Here is a 27,760-nt window from a genome sequence, read left to right as displayed (position 1 = left end):
ATCCTTAAAGCCTGCAATTTGCAGACTACAGCCCAGGAAATATGGAGTACACCAAGATCAACTGTACTGCCGGACAAGATTCAAAGGATGCTGGAGATGAGGAGCCGCTTTAATGTCGTTTTTCCTCTGATTTTGAGTAGCAGGAAGTGGTCAAGTACTGCTTGTCTTTTTTGAGCTTTTGACTTACTCGACAACTGAACAAGAATGAACGGGTCCGGCATTGGCCAAGAGCAGCTTTGCAATTCGAGGCCACTTTTTCAAACATGAACTCTTGTGCTCAGCAGCAGAGATTTTGCCGTACAATCTCTAATCCCCTTCGGGCGCATGAGAGCATAATTCTCACCCGACTGAGTAACCCAGGTATGGAAGGCACACGTCATGCAGATCTGCAACCATCATCTGCTTCCTGAAGTCATGGTATGGCTTTAATCCAGTTGTCTTTGGAGTAGGCGTTATCCCTGGCACACTGTCTGAATGATTTTCAAGTAGTCGGAGAACTAATAAATCTGGAAGTGGATCTCCAGTGCAGAAAGAAATGAATGGATGTCAGTGCACAGGGATGGAGCCTAAATGTGGGCTTTGTCACTCGTGGGGTGGTACAAGATCGCCACCGAGTCACTTGCGTCACCTGTCGACACACAGGAGTGGTTACTAAGAGTTTTCTGCATCCAGTCTGCTGCTTGGATACTCTGTAGCTGAGGAATCTGCAGTTACAAGTGCCAATCAGAAAGCCTCCTGTTTGCAGCAGAGGAGCAGTGGGTGGGGTTACGTGGAGTACACGTGGCTCTTAAAACACCCCGGTGACATTCAGTTTTGTCACTACCTTTGCAACCTCTGAGCCAAAAATCACAAAGGTGGAGCCAAACGCGCCACCGGTCAATCAAGTGGCATCAGTGCCATCCATTCCAAGTTCTCAAAGCTGTGTGTGTTCTCAAACTTTAGCAGGCAATAGCAATAGCAAATTATAGCTACTCTATTTTGCTAAAAATGTTACACAATAGTTATTTTTGCTTGTGAGCTTCATCAGTTTCTTGTTTTTTTAAGTCACAGTTATTACCGGCGCCATCTGGCCTGTTTCTTCCAAGCATGTGTTGGGTGTGAATCTTGCCAACACACACTGCCAGCAGCTGTACTTTCCGTGCGCCATCAGATCACTTGAGACTACAAATTGATTAGGTGTCTTCTGATGCTCGGCTGTCTCAGTCTTTTCCCTGGCATTGACCATGCTTGCTGTAATGGCTTCACACAGGCGCATCCTTTTTGCGTCTTCCAAGTCAATATGGGAGCAGACGCAACACAGTTTTTAAGCAAGCACATCCCACATTTGGGAAGGTAAAGTGATCTAAATAAACAATTTTGTGTTCGCAAGGTATGAAAGCACATATGATAATTTAATGAGCATTTTAAACGCACTGCATCGAAAACATCTAGTAAAAACAATGCCATCGCAGTGAAGTGAAATTGAGACAAATGTGAAATTCAAACTAACACTTTATTAGAAAGTTAGATTTAAAAACATATGCATAATGTGTCTGTAAAGTCTTGTAGCACCATTTTTCAATAAATGTACGCAATTTACAAGCTCTAACGTTTCTACTAGCAACGACAAGCCGCATTTCTCAAATTAACCACAATTACTGCTACTGCAGTCAGGCTTCAGGTATCGTAGCTGCACCAAAGTACACAAACACACAGTCTTGAATGCTGTTCTAAACAGGATGATTGGACAGACCAGGCCACTGGTCATTCTAGGCCTTCTTGTAGTCCTCACCGCAGGCGACCGCTGGATCCTTTGCCTGGAGCTCACTCTCCCCCCACCACCTCCAGCGCATTACTGAGTTCTCCTGAGATCGACCCATCCTTCAAATTGTTTGAAACCATATATAAAAGCTATTTGGCTATTTGGTTGGGGGTGGGTATTTATACACATCTTTTCTTCGCCAATCACCTCGTTCTAAAGCAGAACTAAGAAGAAAATAATAGAAATGGGGAAAATCCAAATCCTCGAACTATCTCATCTCTTCAAAATAACCCCAAAATAATAGGTCCAAGTCAAAATGTTTCAATTGCAGACATATTGAAAAATCCTCCATATCGCAAAATAGCTTTGGAACTCCCAAAAACCTATGCTTTGTCTTTTTCCTCAGACCTTCCTTCTTTAGACTAGGGCAGTGGTCCTTACGCTGTGGTCTGGGGATGCCTGTGATGCTACTCAGGGGGTCCGTGACTGCTTAGGAAACAAAATACCAGATTAATTTAAAGCATTTAAAATAAGAAGCAAAATTAAAAATTGTAAAATGTTCCTTAAATGATGTTGATATCTTCAGAATGATTTGAAGAAGGACTTTTCTAATAAGATTAGACTGCATTGATTTATCAAGAAGGATTACTCCAATTTTGGAAATTCTTATCCCAACCAAACAACCGAGGCATTTAATTCTGGCGATTGACATCACGCTACGGGGGACTCTCAGCGCGCAAGATAGATATTCTCCATCAGGAGGTTCGCTACATTGGTCTTGATACCACATCACATTCTAACCCTGATGAAGTCCTTTTTTTACGGACGAAAAACGTTTCATCTAATTGTGTAAAAAAAAAAAAACGACCTAACTGAATACAAGAACTTTCAAGACTCCCGTCAACATACGTTTCATTAATGCTACGATTTGAAAGAGTATAATTGTACTTGACATTTGAATTGTTAAAAAAATATTTGTGTGCTCCTTGATACTATCATTGTCACTTTTAATAAGTGGTCTCCTTCGATATAAGCGAGACCCTCATACCCAGCACTATCCGATACAGCTGGGTGGGTGGTCGCCATCTTAGTGTAAGCGAAGCCCTGCGTGAATGACGCGGGCGGGCCAGAGAGGGGTGGAGAGAACTGTAGTATCTCCATCGGTACGCCGTTGCCCACAGCCCCCAAACCAAAATAACACACAGACACCAGTTATTGGAATGAAGAAGCTGCAAGTTTATTTGTTGTACAAATAAAAGATGGGTTATCTTACAGGCGACCCCGTCCGCCCCGCAACCCCTTGTTGCAGGGTACCTGAAGTTGAGCCAAAGAAACACCAGCGGCCATAGCCCGGTGTGGTACCTGGGAGGATAAACTCCTCCCACCGGTGGACCTATCGTCCACCCACTCCGCCCTCTGAACAAGGGAGAGTTAACTCACACCTTCCCCAGCCGGGCGGAGCGCTATATGGCAAGCCCCCGGTTGCTCAGGCTTACAACCGCCCTAAGGACTAACGGGGCGCCGTCGTACCCCAAGTTCCCAAGAAGGACCCCTTGGAGTATGTATGACTCTGCACGGTGCGCTTTGCACTGGAGGCTTCAGGTCCTGTTCCTGCGCCTGTCTTGTATAGGGATCGCCCTGTAACTCCTCCACAGCCCTGGGAGTTGCGACCGCTGCGCCCGGGGCCCCCACCACTTAGCTCCCTAGTTCTCATCTATTTGTACCCCGCTGTTTCCAGAGCTTCCCCCAAGTCAGTGAGAATATCACCATGCCTACCTTGGACCAGTGCACCCCGTCAGATCCCCAGCAGCCTATAGCTTTGGCAAAGGATTTCACGTGCAGCACGCCGTGCTTTATGAAACCCAACACCGCATCTCCGTGAGTTTATGCCTGGCTGCGGCTACGCGCTTACGGGCAACTACCCACACCTCGTGGGATCTCGCCCCATGCAATAAGGGTCTAGGAGTTATCTCTGACCACCAGAGGCCAGACAATCCCCGCTCACTGTGCTTGCAGGGCCAGATGTATTTGTTTACCTATGTGTTACTCGCTTGGTGTTTGGTACATGCACGGAGTTCTAAAATGATTTTAGCATGTATGAGTGTTGTAATTGAGCGGACTCTGGTGAATGGGATGAATGCCAACTGAGAGACAGCAATTGTCAATCTTGCTAATGCTCCTCAGGGGGGGCAAGTTGCTTTGTAGCTAATAGACGAAAAAACCCTCGTACTGGTATCTTATTTTGAATTGTACTTGCTTTCTACACTGCCCCTTTCAGTACATTGTTAGTTTATTAATTCTTTACTTGCAGCAAATTCCAATTCACTAATTCCCGCCAGATCTATGTGACAAGCAAACCAGAACTGTGAGACAAGCAAATCGACCTCTGGCCCTATCAATACAAAGAGGTTCAGCTTTCAATGGAAGTGCCTAAATAACTTTATGTTAGGGAGAGCCGGCCGGGACACTTATTCGTCCAGATAACCGGCCCGGGGTCCAAAGGCGTGAACTGTGAGCATGAAAAAGGCAAGCCCTATTCCTAAGGCACCATAAGCAGTGAACTAATGATGAGAACATTGTTTTACCTCTTCTTATGCTCCTCCTGTGCAAAATCAGATCTGTCCTGACATGCATTGACATTGTACTGTCTTTAAATATAAAAGACTTTGCGATGCACCGCATGGTTGTTGTTTGTAAGCGAAGCCCTGCGTGAATCACGCGGGCGAGCCAGAGAGGCGTGGAGAGAACTGATACTAATGTAGACAATGCAAGTAAAGTGCCCAGACGCCTCTGCGGCACATTAGCATCACTCTGGATCCGGATCTGCACAGCAATGGCACATAGCGAACTAAGGGCTTCACTAAACACGGATTAATTTCCATCAGCTGCTGGAATCCACTGAATATATTTGTTTTAAGTACTTTAAACTCATTACCAAATTACAGTGAGTTATGGCCAGTGTAACTAGGACTGTCAAGCCCGGATAGCAGTGAGGAATGGCTACAATAACGCAATTACGGGCATTAGCATCAATGCGAGATCGCTGTTTATGTTTGCATTTCTTTTTTCCGGTCAGGATTGCACACCTATCACCGAGCGCGCACCCCCAGAGTCAACCAATCAGTGCCGCTCATGTTTGCTGCTGGGTTTATCTTTTTTCCGGGCTGCCCTGCTGCATCTCTATACACTAGGAGCGTCCAGGGCCTTTAATCCCCACACTTTCCACCGACAGATATTTAAGTGAATCTGGAGTCTATAAAACTTTATCGCAGTCTTCCGTAATTGAGCATTGAATCAGCGGACTCGTGCCACCTGTGACAAGCGCCTGCATATATCTAGTGAGCTGCAGACCGCCAGGCCTTCATTGCTTGCTACCACCGTGCAGTGGAGGGCAGCACAAACCGGCAACAGGGACAGGTTCAACCGGAAAAGATGACGATGTGAACGTCTTGGCACTGTTGCAAGTAAAGAGGAGGTGGGATGGGGAAAGAAATGGAGAGCTCGTGCAATAGTGGCGTGTGTTAACGGGTACAAGTACTCACGAGTCCTTTATTTGCGGTAGGAACGGAGGCATTCCGAACTAAAATCCATCACATGACTACTTTTCTATGATACAAAGCGCCGTTAAGTAGTTTAGGGTGTGACAAACTTTTACGTCAAGTGGAGGAAGGAGGTAGACGAGGCGAGAGACTTTAACACTACAACAGACACATCATTTGTAAATGCTATCATTAAGTAGAATTAGGAAGAGCTATTTCACTTCTCGCCAAAACCACACCTTGAGGTCAGCCAGGAGGGAGGGGCCTTGAGGTCAGCCAGGAGGGAGGGGCCTTGGGGTCAGCCAGGAGGGAGGGGCCTTGGGGTCAGCCGGGAGGGGCCTGTGGGTCAGCAGGGAGGAAGAGACCTTGAGGTCAGCCAGGAGGGAGGGGCCTTGGGGTCAGCAGGGAGGAAGAGACCTTGAGGTCAGCCAGGAGGGGGGGGCCTTGGGGTCAGCCAGGAGGGAGGGGCCTGTGGGTCAGCAGGGAGGAAGAGACCTTGAGGTCAGCCAGGAGGGAGGGGCCTTGGGGTCAGCCAGGAGGGAGGGGCCTTGGGGTCAGCAGGGAGGAAGAGACCTTGAGGTCAGCCAGGAGGGAGGGGCCTTGGGGTCAGCCAGGAGGGAGGGACCTTGGGATCAGCCAGGAGGGAGGGGCCTTGGGGTCAGCCAGGAGGGAGGGGCCTTGGGGTCAGCCGGGAGGGAGGGGCCAGCCGGGAGGAAGAGACCTTAAGGTCAGCCGGGAGGAAGAGACCTTGGGGTCAGCCAGGAGGGAGGGGCCTTGGGGTCAGCCAGGAGGGAGGTGCCTTGGGGTCAGCCGGGAGGGAGGGGCCTTGGGGTCAGCCGGGAGGGAGGGGCCTTGGGGTCAGCCGGGAGGGAGGGGCCTTGGGGTCAGCCAGGAGGGAGGGGCCTTGGGGTCAGCCAGGAGGGAGGGGCCTTGGGGTCAGCCGGGAGGGAGGGGCCAGCCGGGAGGAAGAGACCTTATGGTCAGCCGGGAGGAAGAGACCTTGGGGTCAGCCAGGAGGGAGAGGCCTTGGGGTCAGCCGGGAGGGAGGGGCCTTGGGGTCAGCCGGGAGGGAGGGGCCTTGGGGTCAGCCGGGAGGAAGGGGCCTTGGGGTCAAGGATCAAGGAGGAATGAATGAGGGAAAGAGGGGGAGTTGAGCACAATACGAGGTGAAGGTTAGCACAGTGCAGTGAAGAAGGAAGTTGGTGGGAGATGGAGTCAGCAAGACAGAGACCGGATAAATCATGAGTCGTATTGAAATACAAACCGGGGGACTATCAAGGTGGGAAAGGGGTAACCAGCCTGTATGTCGTCTGTACAGAAAGTAGAAAGATGTTGCGGAGTACTATAAAGTATGCACATTTAAAAATTGAATACTTTGTTTCAGGACTGACTCGTGAGCCGGTTGTGGCCATCGAACCATGTTAAGTAGCTGGAATGTGGCAGCTGTTGTAGATACAAATGGCTCTAGGTGCATCCAAAAGAGAACTGCGCTACCATTTTTCTGGCTATTCGGGTAAGAGTATCAATACTATCAGGTTAAAAACTTTCAAGTGTATTTGGTCAAAATATGCCGGTAAGAGAGTATACTATTTTGAATGACGTGAGCATGAAAAATCTTAAGCCATGCCGTGGCGATGGAGGCCATATAACTGGAAGTTTGAGGCTGTAGTTTGGGAGTAACCAATAGAAAGGAGAAGATTGTTGGTATATCATCAGCATGGGCCAGGGAAGGGCAGAGGGATATGGACAAGAGCTGAGGGAGGTATGAGGAGAACCAGCCTAATGCAGCACAGCCACGTGAAGCAAGGGAATCCAGTATGATCATGCTATTGATGGTGAATGTGAAGAATCTACTCGGGGTGCAGTGAGGAAGCGATGAAGGTGAATCAGAGGACCTGCAAATGTGGAGGTGAAAAAGGGGAATGGTGACTGCCAGGAGTGGTGAGTGTGACTCTAATCCTGTTTGGTTTTGTATGGAAGTACAGCTGACTGTCTTTTTAAGATTTTTATAGCTACACCAGAGCACACTCTATCACTTTATCTATAATCCTAGAACCAAATCAGGTCCGTCCAGAGAACAGAGATCACTGTGGCTCAATCTCACACCAGTGTATTTCCAATAGTTGAGTGTTCCGATAATCCAATTTCAAAGACTCCAAGAAAGTAGTTTCAAAATAAAATTACATCAATCAGGTCTTTTTTTCTCAACTTTCCATTTTATTTTCAAAATAAGCAGCAGCAGCCGACGCGCGTTTCGCCCACAGGGCTTTTTCAAGGCCTGTGGGCGACACGTGTTGCACTCTAACACAGGTATCTCCATCAACCTCCTCCAAAGACTTCAGACCATACAGAACGCCACCGCCAGACTCATCACGACCTCCCCCATCAAACACCCATCACTCCCCACCTCAGAATGCTCCACTGACTCCCCCTACATAAAAGATGCCAGTTAAGATGCTAATCTACGCAAGGCATCCTTTATGTATGGGGAGCCAGTGCAAGCTTCTGAGGTGGGTGGTGGTGTGTAGTCGACGGGGGAGACTGAAGAGGAGTCTCGCAGTGGCGATCTGTATGGTCTGAAGTCTTTGGACGAGGTTGGTGGAGATCCCTGTGTAGAGTGTGTTACCCTAGTCAAGGCTCTGCAACCAAGGACCCGCCCACAACAACCAATGCCTCAGCTTCTGCCATCCCTCAAGACAGCTACGTTCCGTGTCCCTGTCAATCACCTACACACCCGCATCTACCACAGAAGAAGTGGAAGACACTCCTTCTCCTACGTGGCAGCCAACAGCTGGAACAATCTTCCTCTGATATTACGGACCCCCCCCTCTCCACTGAAAATCTGAAGGGCACTGAAGACCAGGCTATTCGACTGAGACCTTCAGCCCCAGCACCTTAATACCCCACTGCCTGGATACCCCACCAGGTGACTAGCCGAGCTATACAAATCTACTGATTGATCGAGGAGAGCAGAACCACAATGATGTAGCTGAACAAATTTCCGTTAAAAAAAACAAAAGCCACAAGAAAAACAAGCTGCAGAGCTTTTGGGTGAATTATTTGGGTGCATTTCACAAAATAACTTTAAAAATACCTTTCATAAAATTGAGCAAACATGACACAGATGACATGTGTAAAATTAAGAACACTTCGCTAAACATTACGTGCATGGTCTATGCAGGCTTCTACATTGGCTTATACACGCCATTTTGCTTTGTCAGGATGTCCATCTGTTGTCCAGTTCTTATATATATGGCCATGTAGTAATGATTCTAGGGAACAGCAGGAGAAAGGACATTGCTTCTGGTGCAGCATGTTTAGCAACTCACATACATGTTGAACACAGGAGATGCATTTTGCAGAAGACATGAATTAGATTATCACAATTACTTCAGAGAGGTTTTGAATGACTACACTGGTCATTAAAACAAAAGCGCAGGTAAGTCAAACTTCATAAGACCTTTGCATAGAAAGGAATATTTATGTCTATGAAAAGATCACACATGTGCCTGGCCTTAAGTTGCAATGCAAATGGTTAAAGATGTGAATAACCTTCCTTAGTCAATGAGACTGAGCATCTGAAGGACACATTAATGAACATACAAGCATGCAATGCACGGTGTCGTCAACCTCGTGTGCGTGGTAGGTCTGTATGGTTCCGTCTCCGCGAAACGCAGGCCGGAGAGAAAGCAATGAACGCAGTGCATCCATAAAGGCAGGCTGCGGAGGATGGAAGCTGATAGATCTGCAATGATGCAGAAACAAATGGAGAACCGTTATTTATTGGTAGCTGCAGCTTATAAAACTGGGAACAGGCCCAGAGGTCAGCCAAGGAGCCGCTGAAGATGAGTGAACCGGTGCATTAATATTCTAATGTCAAGTTAAAATGGCCGTGGAAGAGCTGGGGTCAAGCAATGCTCAGAAATGGAACTGAAGATGCAGCCACTTTTCACGAAGTCCAAGAGCTTTCATCAAACAAGGCCACTGCCAAAGAAGGAGTTGATGGGGTCGCTGCCAAGTCTGTAGGAGACTGTGAGAAATACTAATCGAGGACAGGTCAGAGATTCAGAACTTACAGATAACTTAACGGTAGATGAAAAATAAAAGAAGCTCAGAGACTGCTCATGCATCCAAGCAGCGACTCAAGGGTTGGCCAGCTTTTTGTCCTCTCTCTACGTTGCTGGACCTTGAAGACGGATTTAGCAGAAACGTACGATACTGAAGAATTTTCGAGGATGAAGTAGAAGGTAATGCTTCATACTCTTATTCATCAAGTAATGGCGTTTCCCGACAAACGTTAATATTCTTAATTGTTATGTTTGCACTATATGTTCAGTCAGGTTCAATATTTATTGTTTGAAAGGGCCCATGCAAGAAACAGCTCCTACGGTTGGGGGACTTAAGAGTAAGAAAACTGGTCGCAGTGTTGTTGCTAGAGTCCATCATGAACTGTTCCTCAGATGCGGACATTCTGGATAAAAATAAATACATTGCAAACCGCAATAGAAAGCCTTAAGCAGTACAAATGCCCTTGTAATCGATCACTTGGCCCTCATGGTCTGGAGACCTTTCTCGGTCTTCTGATTTACACCCGGGTTCTCACTGCTTCTCTCTAATGCAGTGTATTGGTGTAACTATGGACTTCTTCCATAAATCCCTCTGCAGAACAATAACTATGCACCAATATAGAAAAGCGCTTTTTGCAAAATGGTAGCATCCCCCATTGTAGCAATAGGACTTCAGCTACCCATGACATGAGGCATAATCGGGCAAGTTGGGGAACTCTGCTTTCTCCTTTGGGACTAACCTCTCTCTGGCTACATGGGCCAGCGGAACATGCAAATCACTACAGAGAACCCAGAATCAAACATCATCGGTCTGCCTCACCCTGAGGAGATCGAGACTGCCACAAAATGCGGTCATGAAGTCACTGAATTTGCTTCCAGTCACATAATGGATCATGCTGAAAGTTGACTGCATCATGTATTGTCCCATTCTTGCTGTAGGCTCCCTGAGAGAGTGTGAAGGCCACAATTATTTTGACTGCCACACGCCATACACTTTTTTCCCATTCAGCTGTCCTCTATCTACATCAGTGAATTGCTGCAGATTAAAGGAAGCCAAGGAGCGGGTGACCTAAAGAGCCAAACACGCGGAATCAGCAAAGGAACTCAAGTGTCCTTCTATTTCTCATGTGTATTCTATGTTCCTGGAGACTGGTTCTGTAGGTCTGGATGGACCTGATCCCCCACAAAGGGGTTCCTTCATGATTCATTTTCCCATCAGCAGAAAAGTAATTTGCACCCCCCAGCCCCCTCCCCTCCCCGTCCCACACCCCCCATGTGCAGCTCCTAAATTGAGTAATTTATCTAAGAGAGCCTTGACTCTGTCCTGATTTTTAGGGACCCGGTTGCCTATGCAGTTTCAAGACTAGAAACACAACAGATGGAAGCACTGGAGTTTAGCCATGAATATTACAGAAGTCCTGCAAATTTGAATTTGTGTATTTATAAAGCGCAGCTGCATGCCAGAGCCATCTTTGACACTATTGAGTTCATCACAGGTTCACTACTGTTGAACTAATATAATAATATGGGTACAGCCACGTTTTAAAAACATGTGGAACTCGAGCAAATTCTTTGGCTGGCGGATATTTAAGGTTAGACATTTCTACTGCTTTGTTACTGCCACTGAGTGGCCTGATTGAAGAGGGCCTCTTTTTGTAATCTGTAGCATGCATTGGTCAGGTGATATTAAGTAATACCGAGTGTGATACCAAATAAAACGAGGGAAGGGGGGATATATAAGTCTTTATGCACTCGGCACATTGATTTAAATAAAATCGTCTGATGTGCAGTCAGTCATCGGAGTGCATTAAGGGCTGGAGTACTGAGATCTCTCTCGAAAAGCCAAATATCATTTGGGCTGCCACATTCTGAGCTAATTGAAGTTTCCTAGTGAGGCATTAGGAAGTTTGAAATAGCTAGAAATGCAATACTGAAGCTGTGTTGAAGTAAAAACATTCATGAGCATAACCGTATGCGGCTTTGAGAAGCAGCGAGTAATCCGGAGAGGGACTCCCAAGTAGGAAAAGCCCCAAATTAACAACTGTATTAATCTGAGCTGACATACCTATGCTCGACCTGTGCTTGGGGACAGGGACCTTTGTGCTGCCTCATGACCCTTACTCCACACACAAGAGACCAAGGGCAACTCAGCAGCTAAAAGAGTGTAATGTCACTCTATGGACATTTGTTCTTTTGTCGTTCAGTGTGCAGTTGACTAAGAAGGCTATTCTGAGCCCCCATTTTGGTGTTAGGATGGGGCATCACGCAGTCAATATCAGACAGGTTAATGATTCTACTGCAGCTCTGATTATGGGCGAATTCCTAGCAGGAGGGTAGTGTAAAATGGTAATAAGGGAGTTAAATAATAATCCCTTAAATGGACAAGAAAATATCGCATATTTGTTGCTGCCACAAATATAATGGCCCTTTTCATACAGCCTCCGCCTAAATTTATATATAACTGAAATGTTATGTTTTTTAAGAAAATGAGAATTATTTGAGTTTTGTTTACATTACTGCTGAGTGAGTTTCAAGTGAGCGGGCTTTGAATTTAAACACATTTGACCATATGTTTGATTGACTAAATGTGGGTTGAAGGGCTGATTAGGAATTGCAAGACTTTAGAATAATGTAAAGGGCCTCGGTTATGGAGATATGCCAGACTTCATCCATGAATCGAAGATCTAACCATTCCTAATCAATCTGTCAATAATAAACTGACAGAGTGATTCTCTTAGAGCATTCTGGCCTTGGCAGGCTTCAAACATCCCCATCTATTACCAGGCCAACTCCACATTCACTATGTGGACACTGTCAGTCGGGTCCTGCTCACAAAGCCCATCAACAAGATGGCTGCTACTAGGCAAAGCCAGTTGCTTTTCTGCTCCGCGAGGCAGTGTTAGCACTGACAGGGATCACCATAGTGTACTCACCCTATTATCAGTAATATCCACGCTTCTGGACCGGTCATGATGCTCACCCAATTGTTTATACTGTAAGGATGGACTCCGACAACTGTCTGAATCTAAATTTGAGGACTATGCACCGGTGTGCCAGTATGTTGCACACCCTCCACCATATGTACAAGACTGAAGGGATGAAGGGCTTTAGAACGCAAGATCTCTTGATCTGATGCTCTGGCCTAACACTGCCTGCACTAGTTCTCAATCACACCGACTCACCTATTCCTACTTATTTGATGCTTCCAGTCTTGTAAAGTTATTTGATTATAGTCACTCTGGAAATGCTAGCAACTGGAGGGCCACCGGAGTATTAATGCTACTACCCTGGTCTTCAATACCACAGTTGATACCCCAATTGAAGCCAACGAAAGTGCATTATCTGAAAGGCAGGTTATCTTGAGCCCTTCTGAGCGGCTGTTAGTCTAGATGCGCCCTGATCATAGACTTCAAACCAGTAAGAGGTGCTCTCCAAAACAACTCGGTGCTGATAAACACATGAGCTGTCCAAAGGAGGAATCGTTTTTGCACACCAACACTTATTGCTGCTCACCACTATCTGCAGTACTGACATTCTACACTGAGCAGATACAATAGCCCCCTGGCACTCTGGAGGAGCTCTTAGAAAACAACAGTACTCTAAACGTAAATTAATGAATATACATATTGGAGGATACCTTGTGTCAATTACTTTTGACGCTACCCTGTACACCTTTACACACCACACTCTGAATGTTGCAAATGTGTGTATACCTCCACAGCACAGTGCTGTGGTGTCGCGAAGTGGCCTGAATATACCAAAAAGAGAAAGCTTGGCAATGTAAAATATAATATAATAAATCTTATCTTCCACTACTCACTCTTGCCGTACTTCTCCCAATGTTTACATTTGTTATGATCACTTCATCTTGTCTCATCTGTACATCCGCCGGGCAAGTGATTCTGCTCACTCACTGTGTACGCCCACCCCTTCTGTGGGCTTCCCATCAGCTCTGCTCTATTGATTTAAAGGCTTTATGAATGCCACAAAGGAAATCATAGACCCAACTCTGATATTGGAGCCATTCTGACCTGATCTAGGACTTATCAGTTTTAGTTCCCAAGCCCAATGACTCCCACTTCCACAGAGCGAGGAAAGTATACGTTCTGCCTGGGTTTCTGGTGACCTTATTATGAGGAAGATGGCATGAGATTGTGCAGATCTTGCCTCCTTAGTGTGGGTGGCTGATGTTGGATTTAGAGTCATTGACTTTGCTGGAGCGCAGTTGCTGGTTCTACAGATTGTTCTACCAGAGGCTGCGGCAATCTCAAAATGGCTTAAAATGGTCCAACCAGCTGATCTTCCTGGGTGTTTTCTTATCTGTTGTACCGCCCACGTTCAAAAACATAAATTGAAAATATGCAGGCTAGGTACAAAAATTGTATTTTATCAAGCCAGTCGGTCCTAAACCTTTAAAACTCCTTTAAAAATTGTTGCTCTGCTTGAGTGAGTCTACTATCTACCCCTAAAATGACCTACTGGTTGAAAAATGGAAACACGACCTCTCTTCTTGCAAATCATCCCATATCATTTGACTTTCTATAAACTCTTGAAGAGGCACCCTATGTTTCGAGTAACCATGTGTCAGTTCACTCTGAATCAGCCCGGCTTTCTTATCAAAAGGAGGTCTGTATGGGTAATTGTGCACTCTACAAATGAATCAAAATAAAACATAAAAGGCTACCACTATCAGGGGGTGCTTGGGTCAATGGGGGGTATATGCAGGCCCACCTCAGAGGCATTTCCATTGGTTTAAATGTCTGTAACTCTTCTGAAAATAACCCTCCCACACAGAGCTATTCAAGTACAGAGTCGTCAATCATGGAGTCACTTTCTTCGCTCTAGGCCAGGTTTCTCCAAAGTTGGTCATGGAGGGCCGGATCCGTGCCAGATTTTTAAGATACCTACATTCATCTAAATGGGGATATGCTAAAAATCTGGCATGAATGTGGCCCTTCAGGACCGACTTTCTTTGGAGAATCCTGCTCTAGGCAGTAAAATGACCCATATGAATTCCTGCAAACCACACACCCCAAACAGGAAGTGGAAGGAAGCGATGGTATTCACCTACAATCATGTTGGTGGACTACATGATGTGATGGTCTCTGCTCTTAGGTCTAAATACCTGATTCTGAGGCTGTGTTCTAAAGCTGCCTCACAGGCTGTGGCACAGGGCGAGTCAGATAAGCGTAGTCCAGGCGTATGGTTCCACAACCAAAACTAAGGGAGCATTCTAGACGGTGAACTGGACGCTTGAAACTGCTCTATGGAAGAAAGTGATACTGTTATTCAGATCCTAAAGTATATTGTTTGGTGTGGAAGAGCTGTGCCTTCTTTGGGGAATCATGCACACAAATGTACTTGAAGGAAGGTCGCCAACGTGGCAGCTTGTGTTCCACATCATGTGTGAAATGATGCTGATGACATCAAATGTGATACTGTTAAGCTAAATGTATAGAACCAGAAACCAAACTCGGCTACAACACGCCAGGCGCCCTTTTGGGTAAGCTGGACCCTAGTGGAGAGGGTGAGGGAGGAGGGCATATTAACTACAATATTCCTGAGATCTGAGCACATGGATCAGAACCTCAAAAAAGGAACACACAGTTTTGATTGGACGCTGCTCTTTTGTTGAACAACGCTATTGTTATGAGACTTACAGTTGGAAACGCGTCCCTTGAGGTCAGCAGAATCACATTAGTGGCTATTATTTTTTTCTAGTATTTTAATCAAGCAACACATGTCAGTAGCAGGGGAAGTGAATGAAAAGTGCACCAGTCACCACACCCTGTTTTGAAATTAACTGACAAAAAAAAAGACAATAAGTGAACCCCTGGCCAAGCCTGGCAACTAGTGCTGATAAGGCAATGAATCAATTCCAAATGGTGAACCCCTCCCCCTTGCAGAATGTGAAGAAAGGCCCTGATTCTCCCATATCTCACTAATATACATGTCTTGTGCTGATTGGGGTCACCTAAAGGGATGTGGGTTCCCATGTGTAGCAGAACCTGCAGGGGTCTGTGTTACACCCCTGAACCAAGGCCACCGCACACTACCTGCATGTAAGTGGCTGACCTACAGCAATGTGGGGCAGACAGGACTCTGAAGTATAGCCGGTATATGTGAGTACTACTGAATGTTGATTGATATTGTTGTGTGTGTTAAGAACATTAAATATTCTAATATTTACCTGTATTATTGTTTGCTTAATATTGTTAAGCATTAAGACTAAGGGGGTGATTTGACTTTTATCCTTCACTGATAACCCTCAGTTAAGGCTGTGGAGTGGTACAGAGATCAGACGGGCTGTAAAGCCCATACTGCAGATGGCTATGTGTGCCTTGAAAACAGCAAAGACAGGGTGAGAAGAAAGATTGCGAGTCCATCAAACAGCGCAGAGAACCCACAAGAAAGGAGACGAGGTAGGGGAAGGCTCGGAATGCATGGAGGGCGACTGAAGAACATGGTATAGAATGAAATACCGACAAGAGAAGACCGGTGAGATTTTGGGCGGATGCTAATGAACAGAAAGACTTGTCACCAAAGACACGACAGTCAAGAGAGCAGCCTCAGGGGTGTGTCAGGAGAAGAGAAAACGTAAAGATTAAAGTTAAAAAAACGACAGAACAAAAAAGGGGAGGAATTACATTTATCAGCGTCAAAAAAATGCAACTGTAATCTGGCAAACACAATCTCTAACGAGATTACATGAATATTCACTGTAAAGCGACAAACCCCCCAAGGTGACTTCGGACATTTGTGCCAGAATGCCTTAAGCTACAGCAAATGGCCAGATCTTCTCGAAGTAATATTTTTCTTTTGTGATTGTAACCAGGAATAGAAGATTAGAGCACTGCAGAATGTAATGCCATACCGCAGCAGGTCCTATCTTTAGTATCCTATGTCATTTATGGCAGAATTATGATGGAAACATCTGAGTATTTACAGCCCGCACATTGCCATGTGTGTGTGCCCTTTCCTGCCAACACCATTAGCTTTAATGAGGCAGAACGCCATTTGATGAATTTGCACCGTCCAATGTCTTGCAAAGCGACATTAGTTGAACATGGCCAGTGTTGTATTCAGTGTCTCCAGCCATCAGTCAGTTGATTGTCCCGCAGAAAACAGAGGACAGTTCAGACACTCTCTTTGTGTTCACCTATTACGCCTGACATTATTTCTAATTTTAAGGTCCAGATGGAGTACGCGGATGTGCTTGCTGCACTGCCTGTGCCAGGCTGATACCGGCGCGGCTCTGCAATCTCTCGTTACACGACAGGAATGATGATGACAGCTTACTTGATACAATAGCACTATGCATCGGGTCCCACAGTCCAGTGGTAAATCATGGGACGCTTACTGCATGCTATGATTCTTCACACGCGCAAACTTCAGAGCAGGATCTGCCCTACACAATGAACAAATGCAGATCCCGCCTTGCGCTGTAAACGATAAGCACCTATGGCAGCCATTAGAGGACTTCTGCGCGGCCATTTTGTACTGGTAATGCAGAGTCATGCTATTGAACAATATGGCTTCACCAGAAGCCCCAGACCCAGTCAATCTGAAGCCACTTGTCGTGTGGTTGATGCCAGAAGCCATGCATGTGTCACAGCTGGTACTTTAAAAGCCACCACCCTTTTTCACTCATATATCCAAAAAACAGACTTAAGTATTTATAATTGAGAATGAAATGGGATTAAATATGGATGCCGGGACAGACGTGAAGAAGCACCAATTATTGATCTTTACAGAACTAAACCAGATCACTGCATCAAATTGTTGCTCTACATGCCACCACGCCATAACTAAATCTACATGTGACTGGGATCCAGTTACTATTAGAGAAGCAGGTGCAGTGGCATCAAGACCCAGACATCGGGGGCCCAATATACCCCAATTAAGACTCCCCTACTGCCAAAAAGGGGCATATAGGGCTATTTTCTTTGCTTGCTGTGGCCAATGGCACCCTTGCCAAGCTGCTGACGAGTAATAAATCTCATTGCTTCATGTCAGAGGAATACATTCATAAAACACACAAAAAATAGATAGGAAAGTTCTATAAAGTAAACATTTAATTTTATGGAGCACAATTTTAAGACAAACTTCAAAAGACATATTGTACAGGTGTAAGATGTAAACAAGTCGTACTTTATAGAGTGGGCCACTCCAAGACTGTATCGCTCAACATACCGGTCAACAAATGAAACACAAAAGCTAAATCAATCCAGACTCTGGTCTACCTGAAACAATATACTTGTGAAATGCACATTCAAGACAGCTCACAGTGCTTCAAAGCCATGATATATACAAATGCTAGAGCTACACAAAACCACTGCTTCTCACAGTCTTTGGGCAAAGTAGTTTGCTCACAGAAAGAAGGGCCAACATTGGAACTTTCAAGGCCTCTGACTGCCTGCAATACAGTGAATGACATGATGTGCTACTGGCAAAGCAAGGTCACAATAGGTGACAATGCAAGGAACGAAACTGGGCCCCACATTTTCAAGGCTGGCGGTAGAAAAACAACTATCAATTGGGTTGCAGTGTGCCCATCAAACCCCTGGTGCCAGTGAACGTGCTGCTCTATTAATAAAAGCTCCTGTCATGTGTGCCCAATCTGTAAGTTATTTTAGGTGATGCCAAGATAGGACAACATTGGGAACACATAAAGATCTGAAAGAGAGAAAGACAATTCAGAGGCTCCCTGTATGCACCACGCACCAGTGAGGTCTCAATGGGAGAGTCATACTCGGCTCTACAGGCAAAACTGATAAATTAACAAGAGCAGGTTGGAGAAGGTTCAGAGATGGTCTCCTGGAATGGTGCACAGAAAAGGAGCGAGAGCGGCAGTCAGTTTGTTGAAGGGAAGAAACAGAGGGCCAAAGGGCTGTCTTTTTCAACATGGTCTTCCTGGCACTAGAATTCATGACATGACATTTGACCAGGGCTGTGTGGGGCTCCATGCGAAAACCAGGACATGTGTGGGTATGAATGCAGAAATGCAAAGGAGCGACCTTGGGCAAGAAGTAATGGATTCCAAGAAAGGACCTTGCATCGACATAATGACTCAATGTTATTGAGAAGATAGGGGAAAGGCAATTACTGTGTTAGATTTGTGTGTCAAGAGCAGGCACAGTGAGCCTGGACGACTGGGAGTTGTCTTTTTGAAAAGTATGGAAAACAGATATTATTTTATAACTTAAAACATATCTTCGCCCTTTAAACATAGGGTAAGGCACTGGTAGCTCAAGTCCGTGAAGATCTTCTAAACATGTGTGACAACATAGGACCTAGGCTGCTGGCACAATCTGAATAAAACATGTCTGACGGGCAGAGGAACACATGCAAAACATGACGTTTGACTTTCAGACAAAACAGATACACACTCCACCTTACCTTGTCCATGTAGACAAAGAACAGAATGAGAAGTATCAGCTCCACCAGAAGAATGATCAGCAGGATGATGAAAAACTGAAAGAGAGGAAAGCGAGAGTCGAATATTCTGGTACAACAGTCCTGCATTCTCTGGGGACTGTGATGCTTGTTCTTTCCAGGAGTCTTCTTCCACGACTCACACAATACTGCCCAGACTCCATACCACTGGACATGTTAGAAGAATGCTGAGAGAGTGTGCTAGAAATGTGTGCTCGGTTATTCTGAGAGAAGCCATCTGAGGATAAGCGGAGGCTGCACGTAGCACAAAGCGCACTGATGCTTAGTGGCACAGGAACACCCACATGGAAGTTCACTCCTCCCAACTAATCTATCTCTGGCCCCTAAACCTCCCTGTGCAGTCTGACCCCTCCTTCCTATAGAAGAGACCAATCACAAAATGAGTGGGGTCATTGGCGGTGCATCTAGGTTTGCCTCTGCGCTTTATATGTCTAGTGCGTTACAGCAAAGTGACATATTGAAATAAAACATTTTCTTGTTATTCAAAATATAAGATTGTTTTTCTGTAACTCAGCAATGTAAATGATACAATATTATTAACTATTTAGAACATTGTCAAAGAATTACGTTTTTAAGATGCACAAAGTTGAAATACTACCTTTTCTATTTTATTTACCTTTACCTATGTAAATTAAAAAAAAAATCTATAACCATATGGGAATACATATACTTATATCATTTTGGAAACCACTTATTTCATCCCATTGACCTTTCTGGAAGAAATAGAATACATTAAAATGTAGTGTTACTGGTGCTGTCTTGGACTTTGCCTATTTGAATTAATACATCATACTGTATGAAACATACATTAACTAAGACCAATGATCCAACATTTGATTCTATTAACATCGTTCATTATTAAAAGTGAATCTGCATGGCTTTGGAAATATCAACTTAAGCTGGTGATGAGGTAGAGGAAATTCTCTAGGTTACTCACTTTAATTTTAAAGGCACAATTTAGAAAGAATGTGCCTAGTTAACAGTATGCCTATTTAGGTTAATTCCATCTGTGTGATATCTCTGGTTGAACTATCTAAGGTGGTAAATGGACTGCATTCATAAATAAAGATGAACACATACTGTAAACGTCAAATACATAGAAAACGACGCTTATCTACAGATCAGATATAGATACTTACACAATTTAACCTCTTAAATGTCCTTGTTTGATGTTGTAACATCAATCTGCAATGCAGGTACCCATAACAAATTGGAAACCAGTAATTACCATGTCATTGAACCTTTTTTTCCCTAGTTAATATTAGAGTAACATCAAATATGGAACATGAGAGGTTAAATTGTGTAACTATTGAATAAAGGGGTCATTTATTGATCCCATAAGTTCAAAACTGTAAGAAATGATAATACAGCGAGTCTCCTTAAAACTAGTGTTACTTTAACATCAAAAAAGGAACATTGGAGGTTAAATTGTGCAACTTTTAAACATGGAGCTCATTATTAGATTTATGAAGTGAAACACTTTACAAAAAACAATAAGGCAATCAGTTACTCTGAGAGTTTAATTGTTAAGCTCACAGGCCCATTTCTGCAGCGGTGAATGCTTAGTTTTACATGGATGATAATATTGTTTGTTGGTCATGATTACTTGCTCTTCAACACTGTTGTGCTCTCCAATGTGTTTCTTATCTGCCGTATTAACGTGTGATTTTGACAAACTGCTCAGTTGTATAGCTTTTACTAAGTATGGGTATGGACTGTGTTAATTTGTAAATGCAGTGCTTCGATGCATCTGGGGGTCTGGTCTGTGCTATAGGATAAATATCATTAATAGAACATACCCAGGTTTAAATGTAATGGGCCTCTGGCTGATTATTTTTTAACATTTGATGAATTTTGATGACCTGTCTGGAGTGGATCTTACCGTAGACATTCAGTCTACCAGGCCCCATGCAAGGGAGACATTGTATCATGGCGGATGCCACAATCCAATGCAAAGTGCTCGCTGAGGACCGTGGGGATAACAGAAATCTACAACATTGAAGCATAGCCGCAGTTGGCGAAAAAAATTACGTCATCCTCTGTTAGTTTATTTTTGACAAAGCCCATACAGTTGTTTCAGTAGGGTAAGCATATAATGCACACCTCATACACAGGTTGTCAGAAGTGAGTGCTGTGTGTGAGAGAGAATGCAGAGAAAATTAAGAAACCCCCCAGAAATAGCTCCACTTTTCCTGCCAATAAAGGTTAAACAGATTAGTTTAAAAGTAGGAATGGCATAATTGGTTAATGAGCCTTTTGTCTATTCATAACTGCTACAAATAGAGGACCGAAATTCAAGGCTAATTACACTCAACACATTACACTGCAGATTTTCCAACCGATTAAGTCTGGCATAAGAAACACCCCTTTAGTGAAGCCTTGCTAAACGGAGTAATTGGTTTACTTACACATCTGTAAGTTTAGCTATAAGTAGTCTAGCAAGAAACACAGGCGCTTTTAGTTAAAGGGCACGGGTTGCGCATGCGCGGCGTGCAGAAACGCCATAGCTGTTGACTTACGCTTAAGAGGAGGCACTTGTTTTCCTTGATAGCACCCAGACATCCAAGGAACCCAGTTATCATGATGACGGTTCCAATGGCGATGACGAGGTTTGCTGCCGAAAGCGAAGGGAAGCTGGGGGAAAAGGTGGCAAAGTTTCCTTGGGACACAGAAAGCCATATTCCCACACCTAAGAGTCCACAACCACACAGCTGAAAGACAAAGGATGGTGCCCTTATTAGTTTTTCAACCAGAGTATTGTCAAACAGTGAAGATAAAAATAAGCGCCAACAGCTGCCAATATATATCATATAAAACATGAGTAAAAACATGGCATACATAACAAATAGTCTAAAAAGTACACAGGGTTCATCAAAGTACATGGTGCTTCTTGGGCGTACAGCTGCCTGAAGAAACGGACAAACATAGCAACAAGTTTCATAGACAGTTAACAGCAATTTTCAATCATTTCTGAGCTTTAAAAAATGTTCTAAATACATTCTCGTATATAATTGGCATCACTCACATTTTCAATTTTTATACATACATGTTTATATAAATGTTTTATAAATTACATGTTTACCTTTTCAGAGTGTTTCCTAGAAATATGACATCACATATTTTTAGTAATACAGTTTCAAGACAAAGGGGTTACCAGCAAATACCTACTACTTCGATGACTTCACTTCTACGTAATATGGATCTTAAATGAGGAGTTTGGAGTATCTGCAAACTGAAGCACGCATGCTTTTCAGCCATACCCAAATCTCACTTGTTCAGAAATAACCTGTGTTTTGCTCTCTTTCCCAGCATGTTCAGTTTTGTCTCAATAATAACAGACTTGTGTTTCTTATGGTGTACCTTGACATCATCAGCACGGCCTGGGGGCTTCTGCTGTTCTAATTTGTAAAATGTGTTTGTGTAGAGAATACTAGTATTTCGCTCTTCTATGAAGCTGCAGTTTTTTAGTACAGTTCAAATTCTATTTTAGGTGTTGTTTCTATAGGCAATGAAAAGTTTTGTAGGCAAATAGCCAACACATTTCAAGGCCTCTCTGATAAGCTCTGGACATTATAGCCTAGTCTGTACTGCAAACTGCAAATCCTACTCAACATCTTGAAACCGGATAGATTTTACTCTGCCTTTTCAAAGATCAAATGCTTACAGGCTCATTGTGTGTCCAGGAAAGTGTGAGGCAAAGCCGCACCTGATATTTACCAGGCAGCGTTTACTGCACCATTTAGAGTTTCAAACCTCCAAATGGGGGATAACGTTGTGATAGTTCAGAGCAGATTTAGCAACACTTTGCACAGATGCAAAGTCACACAAAGTGGTGCAAACTGCTTTAAAGTGTTTATAAAATATTAACTTTCCAGCTGAAAACTGTTCTGTACTGGAAAGTAGCCTGTAAAAGTAACACAAATAGCGCTTCAAATTACTTTCCATCAAAGGAGTGCCCATGATGGCACATGGGCATGCCCATGCTACCAATCTTGGTTTTTAATGATAACATGTAATAACAAAGGCAGGCAGGGCTTTTCACCTAAAAATAATGCCTGCTCCAGGAAGGCGCTAACAAAGGGAAATATTTTCTTTTCTCCTAACTTTTTCAACATTGCCTGCGTGCTGCACTGTACAGCATACATCCAAAGTGGGAACAGTTTTAAAGTTAGTCTAAACATAGCATTTTGTACTGAAACTGTAACCTTCCAGCATAACCATATGATAGACATCACAGAAACACCTTTGCACCATGTTGAGTGCATGGTGCTAGACAGTCTGGGTACCATCTCTGTAGATGGGTCTCTGCGCTGTGTTGTCCCCCTTGAATATAGCGCTACAAAAAACAGTGGTCCCTACTCGTGGACACAATGGTATACTGAGCTAATAATCACACACCTGATAAGTGTTATGTCTTTTGTCCAGCCGGACAAGGAATTTATTTAACAATTTTCTTAATAAAACTGAATGAACACAGTAATAACAAGTGGACACACCCGTGACCCACAACATTCAGACAAAACAACGAACAGAATGGTAAAAGGAGCAAAGCAAAAATATGTCTGTGTACTTGTAGTCAGTGTTACAGACAGAGATTGTTATAACCACACCATTGCATTTCACAATATTTTAAATGTCATATTGCATAAGGGGGTTTTTTGGTCGACAACGTTTCGATGCCTAAGTTAAATGAGGGACATCATCATCAGGACAAAAATATAGTCATTGTTGTCTTTAAATATTACACTGCCTCTTAACGCAATTGCGTATTACAACAGGCAAATCATCGGATCAGCAGATACCATGAAAATAGGAGGAATCGGTACTGCCTTGTCCAGCGTGGAGAGTCGTCTGGATCGGGAGCGTAATAGCTCGGTATGCAGAAGTCGGCGGCGCTGTGGCGGATGGTGGGGTTCTCCACACCAGAACCGGCTGGACAAAAGACATAACACTTATCAGGTGTGTGATTATTAGCTCAGTATACCATTGTGTCCACGAGTAGGGACCACTGTTTTTTGTAGCATGATACTGCCCAAGGTCCCTATGGCATACCTTTTGTGTTCCCTTGTCTTTCCTAAACACACCCCTTGAATATAGCAGCACAGTAAATTGGTTGCTGCACTGATTTGTGCGACTTTTAAATACATCTGCCCTACATGTTTTCTCCCAGACAAAGCGCTCAAATTTGGAATATGTAGGTGGGCTATTAGCACCAGTTGGGGTATTATGGAAAGTGCCCCGGAGGCGCAATGGGCATGTGCGCCCGCTTTGGGCATCCTTGGGGCACTTCGGTATTACAGGAAGGGCTGCAGATGCCTGAGTGGCCATTTCTGTAATACAGATAGCGATGACGCACATAGGGTGCCATGGCTATTACGAGAGGGTGTTCCCTCATTTGAATGGGCCGTATTATAGAAGCAGGCACAGAGGCAAAAAACCTGTCAGGAGGCGCACTGCAATGTGCCACCTAAAAGGTGTTACAATGTCAGTGGACCACCTAAAAGCAGCAATCCGGAAGGGGAAAGGAGTCCTATGGACCCCCAGACACCCCCTTGCAGGCGGGTGCAGTCACTCACTGCACCCGCTTGTAAAAGGATCTCTACTCACCCTTAAAAGTGCTGTCGGTTAACCACTTGCACAGTGAAACACAAGAGGTGCTGCCTCAAAGTCGCTCTTTTTTTTCACTTGAATGTGCAGCGCAAGTTCGTGGCTTCCCTGGGGGTAGCGCATTCAATGTAATAGGGCGCACTTTCCCCGTTTGCCCCTGTTTTAAGATTCTTCGGGCGCAAACAGGGAAAGTGTGTCCGATGGATAATAGGACCTCAGGAGCCGTAATTATACATACCTCAGGAATCAGGATTTTGAGGACTCTAGAAAAGTGCCCGTAAGAAAGTACCACGCTTAGTATAAAAAGCACAGCCCACTTCTCATACTTGTGAGGTACCAATGAGAACCCTCGCTGCTACTGTGTGGCCACACATCCATGGAGACGGTGCAAATATTAGCTTGTACTAATTTATACGTACGTAAATACATGAAATAATATTAAACTAATAGGATTCTTTCCCAGAAAAGCACTTGTTTAGTGTGTTTTGAAGAATGACGATTTGTTCTAGAGCGGGAATGGCTCTTCTAAACAACTCGGCATCGTGCTAGTATATCAGTCTATTTGACCAGTTAATTGGGGCTTTATTTAGTTATTTATCAGTTTAATGGGACATCAGGCCACGAGCAAGTGCGTGCAGGTCCTACGCACAATTAAAGAAACATTATGAAACATCATTACAGTTTAATGACATTATAGAACGAGTTCGGTAATAGAATGCATACATGTGTCGTTTATAAGTATTAGAGGGGCACAGGAGATAATTACTCGCTTTCAATAAAATACTGAGAAAAAGCGGAGAATAAAGCCGAATTCGGGGCTTTCGGAGGCTTCAGCCTGTTTCTGTCAGGCAGGTTCACATCTATCCTGGGTCTCGGAAGCAGGCAAGAAGCCATGTGAAACAAGACAATATCTGAGGACATCTTCTCGAGCCGTAGTAAATTACTTGCTTGTTTGATTTCAGTTATATTACAATATAAAATTAATTCCAATTTAGACTGTGCTGTACCAGCAGTGCTTAATTTGTAAAACGATAAGTGCCAGGGCCCTCGTCAGGAGGCTACCACAAGTCACATTGGCTACCCCTGCCAGCGCTGCCAATGACGGTACCAACACAACTGCTAACCACCTCACTCCGACAAGGGTGACATTTCAGATTATTCCAGGTCCCCACAGCCATAAGAATAGCTTGGGTGGCAATTATTAGTCATTTTTAATTTTTTTTTTAATTAATAAAAACTGTTGTGCTCCTCTCTGAAGCAGACAAACAGCGCCACCATGTGGCAGATTGCTAAAAGTCCTGATGTCAGTGTGCCGACCACAGGAGGCACAAAATAAGCACTGCACCAGGAGCTAACAGCAGCCCTGGAAAAGAAGTCAGTTCAGACGCCATTTGAACCTACCAAGAGCATGGGTTAGAGAGGCAAGCGACGGATACATCAGGTTCTTATAACATTGTGCTAATCACGGGAAATGTTTGGTTGGACACTCCGGCCTGCCCCTTCTTCCTTAGCACGCCATCCTCGATGGAGGGGCCACATAGCACCAGAGGCTAAAGCAGGCATGAAATAGTACGGCTCCGTTAACTTAGCACTACAGCCTTCAAACGTTAGTGAAATGACTACCACTTCCCCAGGCCACAGTAAAACCTGGTCCTGTATACTTCTACAATTCATCTGGTATGTGCAGGTATGTGCTATATGATACACATTGGTAGTTTGTTATTTATAGTATCCACAAAAGCTTCAAGGACACTCCCAAAAACTTTACTTGAACCAAACACACACACGCACACAACCACCCACCCACGCACCCATCCCTAGGTAGAGAAAAAGTACCAACACTGGGGTGAGCAGATTTGTGTTCTCATCTGGCAGGGCCAGACTGAGAACACAAAGCAGTCCTGGCAATTTTATCGGATCGGCGAGGGGGTTAGGGGGGGGGGGGGGCATGGGATGGGCGAGGTTGCAAGTGTGAAGCACTCCTGCTTAACTAAACTGGGCTCCAGCACTGCTGCTTAACTGGCCCCCAGTAACAAAACCGTCCCCCACTGCTCAAAAACCAACCCCATCCTTCCAGCATCCCGGGGAAAAAACGCCCGATGCCTGCTACAACCAGTCTGGCTGTGATCCCTGGGCCACGGAGCCTGGACGGCTCTTATGATAGCCTGCCACATGGTGTGGCGGTTTGTCTTATTTTTTGAGGAGCACAACAGCTGGTGTTTAATAAATAAGTGTACATTACAATCACTAATCCCTTGCACCAAAAGCTACAGGAATAGCTTGGACGGCCTGTATTATTGATTTAAATGTATAGTTAAAGTCTGAATCGTCACACTGGTATGAGTGTGATGGCTAGTAGTGATAGTACTGTCATTGGCAGCACCAGTGGGAGCAACGGGTGGTGCAAGCTGCAGTGGCCTCCTGACAAGAGACCTGGTAACTTCTATTTTTACAAATTCAGCACTGCCAGCATGAGGGTCATCACTTGTCTTGTTCAATAAGTTACCTGGGCCTTTTGTAACATACCTTTCAAGGAACAGGGTTTTCCTAAGATACTTTTAAACATGCAAATCTGTTCATATAAATCCAACAAAAACACTTGTTCGGCGGGGTCTGCAAGCTCTGGAACTAAGCTCTACTTCTCAGGTAGTTTAGGAGGGGTTGGCACCACTGTGAGCTCCCACCTCCGCCTGTTCCATGAGTCCAAGATGGTGGGCGTGGCTAAACTCCAGAGCTGAACAACATACATAGCACAGGCAGAGACCAGTAGTGGAAGCCGTGAGCAGTGCTAGTACACGCACTTGGAATGGCTGACTGAAGAATGTGGCGGAGTACGAGCTCTGTGTGCTGAGAGATGTATCGCGAGGTGATGAGGCAGGAGAAGTCAAACTGCATTGGAGGAATTGTGAAGAGCATGAGAAGAAGGGTATTTATGGAAGGAACTCCCTACATACTCAGCACAGGATCTTAACAGGACCCAGCGATCTAACCTAACAAAAATGGCATCCAGTGAGGATTCAGGGGCTGTGACATTGGCATGGCAAATCAAGGCCACCAATCTCCTGGCCACACAGTAAATATCCATGATGCCCCAAACTTCACACTAAAGCTTAAATCAGCTTTTATCTGAAAGAGTAAGGGCACAGCCACAGGAGCAAACACAAGGAGATAATGGATGGAGCACTGAAACGTTTCAGAACTCACCCACAGTCACAGATCTGGGTTGAATCCATCATCGTTCTTTAGCTCACTTCGCAACCCCAGTTCAGGCCCAGCCATATGCAAATCAGTCTTGACCCTTTTCCTTATGAGAACAGTCTAGCCCAGCCCGAACTTCCAAGCCAGGCTAG

At 44.6% G+C, this 27,760-nt stretch overlaps 1 protein-coding gene across 4 annotated transcripts in view; it reads right to left on the bottom strand.

Moving 5' to 3' along the window:
* TSPAN9 (tetraspanin 9) overlaps positions 1-27,760 on the bottom strand; it is a 998,831-nt gene that overhangs the window by 28,393 nt on the left and 942,678 nt on the right. For all 4 annotated transcript variants that reach the window (XM_086921536.1, XM_086921545.1, XM_086921529.1 and 1 more), the window contains 2 exons: positions 21,323-21,514; positions 18,747-18,821 (listed from right to left, as the gene is read on the bottom strand). In XM_086921536.1, the coding sequence (XP_086777662.1) occupies positions 18,747-18,821; positions 21,323-21,514 (267 nt within the window). The remainder of the gene's footprint in view (positions 1-18,746; positions 18,822-21,322; positions 21,515-27,760) is intronic.

Source organism: Lissotriton vulgaris, chromosome 1_1 (genome assembly GCF_964263255.1).
Source record: "Lissotriton vulgaris chromosome 1_1, aLisVul1.2, whole genome shotgun sequence".
Lineage (NCBI taxonomy): Eukaryota > Metazoa > Chordata > Amphibia > Caudata > Salamandridae > Lissotriton > Lissotriton vulgaris.
Note: the sequence above shows the minus strand (reverse complement) of the source record. Positions and strands in the feature narration are given on the sequence as shown.